Source organism: Arachis stenosperma, chromosome 3, assembly GCF_014773155.1.
Source record: "Arachis stenosperma cultivar V10309 chromosome 3, arast.V10309.gnm1.PFL2, whole genome shotgun sequence".
NCBI classification, from domain to species: domain Eukaryota; kingdom Viridiplantae; phylum Streptophyta; class Magnoliopsida; order Fabales; family Fabaceae; genus Arachis; species Arachis stenosperma.
The window spans coordinates 142890246-142900378 of record NC_080379.1 but is presented as its reverse complement, the minus strand read 5'-3'; the positions used below and the strand labels follow the sequence as shown (position 1 = coordinate 142900378).

Genomic DNA, 10133 nt, shown 5'->3' with positions numbered 1-10133 from the left:
ACTTATTTATCTTTTATTCGACGTATCATCATTTAATATAAATCAATTTAATATCAAAATTAAATTATGAATTAAATTAATCTTTAAATAACTTTTTATTATTTTTATTTTATAAATTTAAAATTTTTAATATTTTTAAATTTATTATTATTATTTCTATCTTTCTACAAATTGTTTAAATACAAATATTTTTATACATATTTTGAATTTTAATTTTGATCATACAAAATTGTTTAGGTTAATTTAATATTCATAAATTTATCTATTTCATTTCAGTAAGAGAATTATATAATTAACTCAATTTCAATTTATTCATTTTTGGTGACCGAACTTAAGAAATAGGAAATAAGAGCTTCTGTTTTGGAAAAAGATCCTTTGGCTGTTTTCTGTTTAGGAAGTTCCTGATCATGGCGGTGCCGTACTTTTCCTCGCTTACCTAATTAATAACATTAACACTTTCACCAAACTGCATAACAAAACACTAAGACCGTTCTTATTCATATTAGTGAGTGTTATCTTCTTCCATTTTCGCATAACCATACTCATTTCTGTTATAAAGTACACACACTTCCCCAATTCTTTATCATCATCCTCATATGCTAAACAGCTAAAGTTAATCATAAAGAAAACAACAAACAAAAGCACTCTGTTAATAAAGAAAACAAAAGAAAAGAAAAGAAAAGAAAAAGGAAGCGTGATTAATATATGTATAGCATCAGAATTATTGATCTTGGGCTTTGTGAGTTGCAATTGAAATGCTGAAGATCTTTAGGGTTTAGGACTGCATACTCGCTTTCCTCCTCGTGATCTCTGTCCTTGTCTCTCTCTTTTCAGGTACAACCTTTTTTTATTTTTAAGAAAAAAATAAAACTAATGTGATTATTAAGTGTGCTTTACCCTAACCATTAATCATAATCATGAAATTTTTTGTTTTTGACATGCCCTTGATTTAGATCCGATCATTTGGCTTCAAGAGTCAGGACATGATGTTTATTTGAGGGTTATTTTTCACAGTTCACGTTCTTTGAGCTGATATTAGAAATGGTGAAGTTCTGAATTATATAGCTTCGAAAATTTTCATGTTGCAGGCAGTTCATGACATTCTTGCAGTTCTGACTTGGTTGCTACGACAAGAGTTAAGAGGTACGATACTAAGATATCCATTTACTTGAGCATTCTTGTGCTGTCAGAACATGCAAGTTTCAACTTTCATCTCTATCTGATATCAATTTCCTTGTTCTTTGGTGGAAGATGATTTTATTTATAAGACACACGTGTGATAGCAACTCTTTTGTATTTTGTGGATCAATTACCTTCCCCTTTTTATATAATGATTGATCGGCTAGTGTGGCATGAAAGTCTTGTTTTGCTTTCCACTTGAATATATTATATTATTATTGAGCTATTTAAAATCTTCACCTATTGCTTCCTTGTTTGAAATGTCTTCTAATTTTTCTGTTTTTCTATATTTACTTAAATCTTAATTTTTTTCTCTATAAATAGATGGCAGCTGAGCGAGTTAATGCTGCAACAAGTCAGAAACTGGCTGAAACTGACTGGATGAAAAATATTGAAATCTGTGAATTAGTTGCTCATGATCAAAGGTACCCGCACAAATCTTTCTTCTTGTTCTATGGTGTTGTCTCTTTCTGATTGATCAGAACCTTCAACGATATGAAACTAAGTTCATTTAATGTCTTTGTATTTGCTCTTAGATCTTTCTCATCGCACATTATTACTTCGTAATTATTTCCTGGTTTGAGAATCAAATCTATGATCTCCACTCTCCACCCTGTGTCACCCTGACTGTCTTATTGTTGAATTTCTTCCATTTTGTAAGATTATCTTCTTGCATGATCGTTTTATTATGTCATGTCAAACATGAGTGCTTGTTTCCGATTAATCAAATTTATTTGGTTGCTACAACATTTTCAGCATTTGAGACTAGTTATTCTTTGAATCGGAAACTTCAACTGGAAGTCTTTGGTAGTTGGTAAACAACTGATATTTGATGCCTTACATAATTTCAATTGAAGATATGTTTATCATGGCACTTATTCTATACAAGACCTAGTGTGATGCATAAAGCCTGGATGACATTTCTCTACATTTTTAAGGTGCCAGAAGAATCCACACAATCTTACCATTGTTAATCATTATTTTTCTTGAGATTTCAGGCAAGCTAGAGATGTTGTTAAGGCCATAAAAAAGAGACTAGGCAACAAGAACCCCAATACACAACTTTATGCAGTTATGGTGAGCATAATAATTACTTAATGTTTTATCCCCCCCCCCCCCCCCCCTTTTTTCTCTTCTCCCGTCAACCAAAAATAGCCACAGCTAATGTGAACCACATATTTCCACATATTTTTCACTGTACCTGAAGTAGAGAAGCTTGGTTATAAGGCCGCCGTTTCTTTAATATTATTCTCTTTGCTCTTTGCTTGTGTCTTAAGGCATTCTACTAACCCATCCTTTTTCTACTGATTTTCTAGTTGTTGGAAATGTTGATGAACAACATTGGAGATCCAATTCACAAACAGGTTGTTGAAACAGGAACCATTCCTATTCTTGTGAAAATTGTGAAGAAAAAGGTGTGTTTTCTCCCTCACACTATTGAACCTTAGCAATCTTGATTTTTTGTTTACATATTTTGGGTCCTTTCTCTGGTTGCAGTCAGATTTGCCTGTAAGGGAACGGATATTTCTCCTGCTAGATGCTACACAAACAGCCCTTGGTGGTGCTTCTGAAAAGTTTCCACAATATTATAATGCATATTATGAGTTGGTGGTAGGTTACAGATAGGTTGATTCAATCCAATGTCTGCTGAATGGCAATGCTAATTTGCAGCTCTACTTCTTACAGAGTGCTGGGGTGCAGTTTCCTCGAAGGGCTCAGGAATTCCAATCAAATTGTCCAAGTTCACAACCTAACAGGACTAATAATGGACCAAACAGGGAACAGGCCTTGCCTAGATCTGGTGGGGTTGCTCAGCAAGCGGAGTCCAATCCTGTTCCCGAATCTAGGTAACTTCTGGTTTCAATTTAGTAATAACTAGTGGAAAACAGCGCATTTAATAAATCTATAGCTTGGGTGTGTTGGAAAGAATTATGATAAGAATTGACTATTATTATGATATGATTTATTATGATGAGAATGACTACTATTTTTAAGAGTATTTTAAAAATTTATTTCTGGCTTCTTCTTTCCTCTTCTCTTGTTTCATTTTTTGGGGGTAAAATGGTAAATTCAACATGGCAGTGGATGGTGCTTGATCTGGTGGACAAATATCGTTCTACAAATATTTGATCTTGTGATTTTCTTCTAGGCAAGAATATATATTATTCTACATTTCATTTGCAGCATTATTCAGAAGGCTAGTAATGCATTAGAAGTTCTAAAAGAAGTCCTTGATGCTGTTGATGCGCAACATCCTCAGGTAGACCAAAGATGTCTTAAAATGAAATCAGAATTTCGCTCATCTATCTTTGCATTTGTAAATCTTGCATGCTTCTCCATAGTAGTTCTCTCAGAGTTTTATATTAGGTTAATGAATGACAACAAAGGCCGAGACCGAGAGGCTTGAGAATGAGACTGCTTGATAATGATAAATAGTGCTTATAAGAAAGTGCTTATAAGAATAGTTTTTCAAAATGAACTGAGTTACATGGAAACATAATGACATTACTCAAAATTGTACCTCAACTAAAACTAGCATATATTGTCTATATAGGAAGGAAGGAATGTGATAAAATGATTGACCTAGTTTTAGTATTTCTTTATCTACTGCATCTAATACCCTGATATGTAGTTATGAAAAATGTAACTAATCACATTCCCTTTCAGCTAAAACTCTTTTTTTTTCCGTAGGGAGCAAGGGATGAATTCACCCTTGATCTTGTCGAGCAATGTTCGCTTCAAAAACAGAGAGTAATGCATCTTGTGATGGCTTCTCGGTAGGGATCCTTTGGGTTTCTGTCTCCTTGTTAAAAGTATAATTTTCTGCTTCAACATTCATCATGCATGGAGGATAATGCCTTTTCTGCCCTACAAATTTCCCTAGTATAGGAATCTTTGTGTCTAGTTGCACACGCATGCATTTAATATGGTTAACTTATACCATCAACTGATTTTTGCTTTCACTGTTCATAGTGATGAGAGCATTGTTTCACAAGCAATAGAATTAAACGAGCAGCTTCAGGAAGTTCTTGCAAGGCATGATGACCTCGTTTCTGGAAGAGCCACAACTCCCAATCACTTTGTCCATGAAGAAGTAGAAGAGGAGGAGGAACCTGAGCAGTTATTCCGAAGGTACATTGCAGCCGATTCTTTGAAGATGCTATATTCTTTTCTTGGTTTATTTTTACCAGTGATTGGCGTAATAAAATGGAAAGTTAATTTCACTAGTAATCTAGTGTCAATGCAAGTTATTTCCATTTTATAAAGAATAAAAGCAGATTAGATTTATTTCTGCATGGCTAATGCCTTGCAGATTACGCAAAGGAAAGGCTTGTGCAAGGCCTGAAGATGAAGACACTGAACCTCGTTTCCCTAACTGGGGTTTGCTTGAAGAGAGACTCAACCGTGCGCTAATAAGACCGCTCTCTTTGGAGCCATCTCGACAAACCAATACCCGTGCTGCACCTGTTGTGGTTCCACCTCCAAATGCAAGGAACAATGGTGAGCTTCCTCATGTAGCAATTCCACCACCACCTGCGAAGCACTTTGAAAGGGAGAGATATTTTCAGGAGAACAAGAAGGATGGTGCTACTTTGGCCAGTCACTTGAGGGGCCTCTCCTTGCATAGTTACAATGGCAGCAGCTCTCACAGTGGAAGCTTCGATTCTAGTGATTAATCTCTTAATGGACGTAATTTCTGTTTTTATTTCCCTTTAGTTTTAGTAATACAGATGTAGGAAATATATATATAGTTGATGATTTCTGGTTTTTTCTTTTTTGAGTGGGGGGAGGGTATGAAGAATAACATCTGCTTCTGTTCATACGATGAATGTTATTTAGTTGTCTGAGATCATGTTCCATGACTGAGGTTTGTACGTTTCAGGTGCTAGTGTGATAATAATTTTCTATTTTCTTCTGCCCACTTTTATTATTCCTTTTTTCGTTTTCAAACATGTAACATGGTTTTAATTTTAAGATTGTTTTCTGGCCAATCGCAGGCTAGTAAGAAACGAACTGATACACCCTTTTCAAAATCTCCCGTTTCAATGTTTCATCAACGGAATAATATAACAGTATTTCATAATAATAAGTTCAGCAGAAATTGGTTATGAATGAAAATAACCGTTTCTGAAGAAGAATCCTCTAGAGTAGATTTCCAAGTCAAGTTGCTTTAATACATACATTCTGCTTCGTATACAATCCATATCACTATACATTTGTTTTTTGGTCTCCCGTTACCATTCACATATGCTTGTATCTAAACTATATTTGATGACTCCGGAATTTATGCCTTAGATTCTAAGTAGCATATGTGATGCTAACGGTTATGCATATACATATAAGCAAAAACTAGGTTCCATTGCCTCTGAGGGCAGGGCAGGAATTTCATATTCACTCATTTATTTCGTAATTCACCTAAACAGGGGCAATATTCCCCACTGGTGCAGAAATCCTTCACCAGTAGTGACTTCTAAAAATAATAGAAGCAGCACTGCCAGCATAGCTGCTCTTCCATTCCAAGTTTCGGCACTTTTAGTCCAACCCCATTCCCACACCAATACTGGTGGTGGCAACTCCCTACGTTGCGAGTCATATGCTGCCAACAACTCTTCTACGCTGCCCAATGGAACTAATGACTGCAATAGAGCCAAAATTTTCTATTACATCACATGGAATATTAATATAATAAATTTGTTATTTCATAATCAACTATTGGTTTTAAACTTCTTTATTAGTGTGAAAATGGCTAAAGCAACATATACTTTCAAGTTTCAATCAGAAGAGTACCTGTCGTGCTTCGAGGTTTGAGACTGCCATCGCCCCAACATATGGCAAACTCTCAATTACAGCATCCGCCAAATCCGAAATGAAGGTGGGTTCACATCCCAGAGCAGGAACTCGACCCCATTTTTCTATACCAGAACTTAGAGCAAGTTCTTTGTACTCAACATCAATTTCTTCTAGTGTTTCAATATGCTCACTAACAAAGCTGTGAACCAAGCAGAAGTTAAACAACTTAATAGTGTCACTTATTCTGTGTGTCAGTGTGAGAAGGGGAGGAGAGAGACAAGTTAGTAGGATGGCATTACCTTATTGGTACAGCTAGCAGACTTTTTACGCCCTTTTTCCCAAGTTCAACTATTGTGTCATCTGTATAGGGTTTTAACCATTCCACAGGTCCAACTCTACTCTGTAACAATAATTGTGATCAATTGTTAGAAAATCTAAAAGGAAATCCCACTCGAGTCTTGATGACTAATGGTCAAGTTCTCTTAGTCTTAGTAGCTACCTGATAAGCAAGGGTGTATTGATTTGTTATCTTTCTTTTCTCAAGCTCTTCCATGATTAAATCCACACATTCCTCCATTTCAGCTTTGTATGGATCACCAGCCTCTTCCACATAAGCAAGAGGCACCCCATGTGCACTAAAGAATATCATGACCTGCAGTACACATCAGCTACTAAGGTTAACAATGAATATTTTCAATAAAATTAAGTAAAGCTACTCCTACGTTTTGTTTGGCTATATCCTAACCAGAAATAATTATACAATGGCAACAAATGTTATGCTGTTTATATTTGAAGTGGAAGAATGGCAATGATAAGATACAAATGTCAAGGAAGCACACTTTTCCTGTTTATTCTTTCCTTTAAAACATAAATCGAAAGAAATGATCCAGTACCTCCTCAGGATGGTCAAAAGTTTTCAGCTCATTTTCAATTAAATTTGCCATGGCCTTTATGTATCCTTCACGTTGGTACCATGAAGGTATTACTGTATGCTGCATGTTGACTAGATACTCATCCTCGCTGAAGAACAACAAATAATTCATAATAATACAAAATGTCAGATGAATATTGAAGTGTACACATCAGTGCATTTTATAATAATTACCGGAATATACTCTCCAAGAGACGCAGACTTGAACCGCTAGTTGATATTGAAAATTGTGGATAAAGGGGAAGCACAACAAGCTTTGTAATGCCATCCCTTTTAATCTACACGATGAAAAATCATAACTAGAATGAGAATATAACATAAACAGATAAACAAAAATAAAGTTACATCAATTACTATGACAAGTATTAGTTCATCTGTGTCATATCAGGTGCCCTCCACCCTGTTTAGTGTTTACTATATCCTCCTCTATGGCAGTGTGCTGTTTATGATACCATTGGGGTATTGTGAGATAATCTTAATTGAAACTGAGAAGAAGTTGCTATGAGGAGGCATAATCTTAATCAAATGCCATCCAATTTAATATTTTTATCAAATACCTGTTCAATTGCTTCTTCAGTAAATGGATGCCAGTAACGCATCCCGACATAAACTTTGGCTGGGACATTCTTGACCCAAAGAGATTTCCTTAACTCTTCTGCCTGTGTAGAGAATCATTAAAAGGGTTATAATAATAACAGAAAAAGAAAAGGGGGAAGTATTTGTTGGTGTAGACATGTTATGTTAGCAAAAAAATTGAAGTCAGTTGAAAATCATATGGACTAGTGAAAGCTTAAAAATTGCACTTGAAGTGGTCAGGAAAAAGGAACAAAGAAATTAAGGATGAGACAACTAAAAATTCCACAATGCTAAAATTATAATTACCAACAAGCAATATTTCATCTCAGATAAAGAAGTTCTAACTTTTATTTGTTCAGAAGATTTGTAATCAACCGGTGATAGTATTAAAAAAAAGCCATCAGGAAGCATCATGCCTGTTCATCAGTCATACGTCTAAGAGGAGATCCACCACCAATTGAAGCATAGCCTTCTTTGCTCTTTGGTGCTCGTACCACAGAGACAAATTGGGCTAGCGGTTTTTGAAGAAAACTAAATAACCTTGGCAATCGTATAATATCCTGCATAGTTGCAAACAACAAATAACTATCCAACAAAAAATAAGAAATTGAACATTTTAGTTCATCTCAGCCTATATAGAAATAAAAACAATCATTCAGATGAATAGAGGGTTAAAGCTAGAGTAGTACAGGATCAGCAAAAAGGTTAAACAGAAAAGGCTGCACATCATCTAGAGTCTCTGGTCCTCCAAGGTTTAACAATAACACTCCAATCTTATCATCACCAACAAGAGGTGTACCAGAATCAGAAACATCTTGAGCTGTTGGAGTAACTAAAGCATCAACCGGCAACAAGTGCCGCCTGAGTGATTGCTTGGAAATAAAGGGTTGTGCTTCAGACCATCCTGGCGAACATCTTCCCATGGTGTAATTCTTCAAGGGGTTAGCGGTAGTTGAAGTCTCCGCTTGGCCTCCAGAACAGCGATACATCTTTTGGGAGATGCAGATTGCCTGTGGCAACAACCTATGAAAGTAAAAAATATTAAAAAACTTTGCAAAATCTACTACATTTAGCAATAAGATAACTGAATTACATGAATAAAAATTTTAATAAGAACATGTTAAAAACATACTTTTGGCATTAAGATGTTCATACCAAATGTTTGGAACAGGCAAGCAAAAGGGCTCATAGCATACAACACATGCTTATTTAGAAAGCCAGGATTAAGTTGGGTTTTCTGCCCAATGGAAACAAAATTATAAACGAAAGCTTATGGTCTTCGACACTTTCCGTAAACTTCAGAGGGAACAAAGAGTAGTTGACATAACATTATAATATTTCCTTAACCAATGGAATATTTTATGTTAAAAAAGAAATCTTATAATGCCAATAATAAACACTAAAGGAATACTCAATATAGAAATTAACTTTTTGTTGTGGACATTGTGGACACAATATAAGCAATGAAAATAACCCTATTTAGAATTGGATCTCAGATTTTTAACAATTTAATAGGCAGGGTAACTAACTCCGATGTCAGAACATGGTGCTTCTAGCTAAATGAGTCCATATTTAAGTCCTAACAACTAGACTTCAAGTATGTGCTATGAAACACTGCTGAATACCGAAGATACCTATATGAATAGTTACCCGAACATTGATAAAAACACGGAATAATCACTAATGGGAGTAAAGGCCGAAAGCAATACTTACAGAGGAAACTTGAAATTGCGAGAAGCATGTGTGAAGCATGGAGGAGGACAGCGAATATAAGAGCAAGAAGAAGAGGAAGGAGATGAAGGAGCGTGAATTGGAGAATTCATAGCTTGTGATGAATGAAAAATCATCACTTTTCACCACTTGCTCGTCCTTCAGTTCCTGCAAAAATGTAATTTTGAGGCTTCAGCAACAAAACTCAAAGCTCAAGCGAACGAAACCCAGAAATCAATTACAGAAAAGGAGTAAACTTTACCTAATTCCAACCAATTTGGAAGAGAAAGACCTATCACTAAGCAGAAGGGGGACTACGAATAAAGACCATGTAAAGTTCCTTTCTTTTTTTTATTTATTTGATGGGTTCTTTATGCAAATGTAGAAAAAAAAAATGTAATAAATGCTAAGTAGGGTTTTGCATCTGAAATCTGAATAGAGAGAGAGAGACCCTTGAGGTTGAGAGTGACTGATCTCTGATGAGATTGCAAAAAAAATCCACAGCCACCTCTTGTTCCCCTTTTTGTGTTTATCAGCTTCTCATCTTCAACGATTTTTAACTGTCCAAAATTTTTCCAATATTATCTTTCTATCCTTTTCATTACATGGGGATTGGGCTCAAAACAATTTAATGTTCCCCTCTTCATGCCTATGAGTCTATGACATTTGTTTGCTTTTTATGTATTTTTGGCTTTATTTGTTAGGAGTGTTTATATGATTTTAAATTTTCTTACACTTAGAATGCAAACAATTTAATTAGATTCCATAAATGGTCATAGTAAATAATATAAATTATATTTTTATTAATATATAAATAGTAATCCAATTAAATATTTATATAAAAATTATTTATATTTACAATGTACAAAAATTAAATTTATTATGAGGTATTTCTTTTTAATAGAGTATGTTGATTTTTGGACGATAAAAGGAATTTATAAGACTC

General features: G+C 34.9%; 2 protein-coding genes across 4 annotated transcripts; one reads left to right on the top strand and one right to left on the bottom strand.

The window, feature by feature from the left end:
- The first annotated feature begins 361 nt into the window (after positions 1–361).
- Positions 362–5157, top strand: LOC130968384 (TOM1-like protein 5). 3 transcript variants are annotated; one of them, XM_057893614.1, is made up of 12 exons: positions 363–834; positions 954–1000; positions 1089–1143; positions 1504–1604; positions 2178–2256; positions 2496–2594; positions 2677–2790; positions 2866–3026; positions 3364–3439; positions 3871–3956; positions 4153–4311; positions 4493–5153. In XM_057893614.1, exons 4-12 carry the CDS (start codon positions 1504–1506, stop codon positions 4854–4856), a joined length of 1239 nt encoding a protein of 412 aa, XP_057749597.1. In that variant the 5' UTR covers positions 363–834; positions 954–1000; positions 1089–1143; the 3' UTR covers positions 4857–5153. The 3 variants fall into 3 exon arrangements, with proteins under 3 accessions (XP_057749599.1, XP_057749597.1, XP_057749596.1); XM_057893616.1 differs by lacking the exon at positions 954–1000 and having other exon boundaries at positions 362–834; positions 2171–2256; positions 4493–5157; XM_057893613.1 differs by lacking the exon at positions 954–1000 and having other exon boundaries at positions 4493–5152.
- Positions 5158–5242: 85 nt separating this feature from the next.
- LOC130968383 (ferrochelatase-2, chloroplastic) lies at positions 5243–9760 on the bottom strand. The gene is made up of 11 exons (XM_057893612.1): positions 9450–9760; positions 9191–9355; positions 8167–8500; positions 7894–8037; positions 7459–7560; positions 7076–7179; positions 6864–6990; positions 6470–6622; positions 6270–6370; positions 5968–6169; positions 5243–5816 (listed from the first exon to the last, which is right to left on the bottom strand). Exons 2-11 carry the CDS (start codon positions 9322–9324, stop codon positions 5592–5594), a joined length of 1626 nt encoding a protein of 541 aa, XP_057749595.1. The 5' UTR covers positions 9325–9355; positions 9450–9760; the 3' UTR covers positions 5243–5591.
- Between the last annotated feature and the right edge of the window lie 373 nt (positions 9761–10133).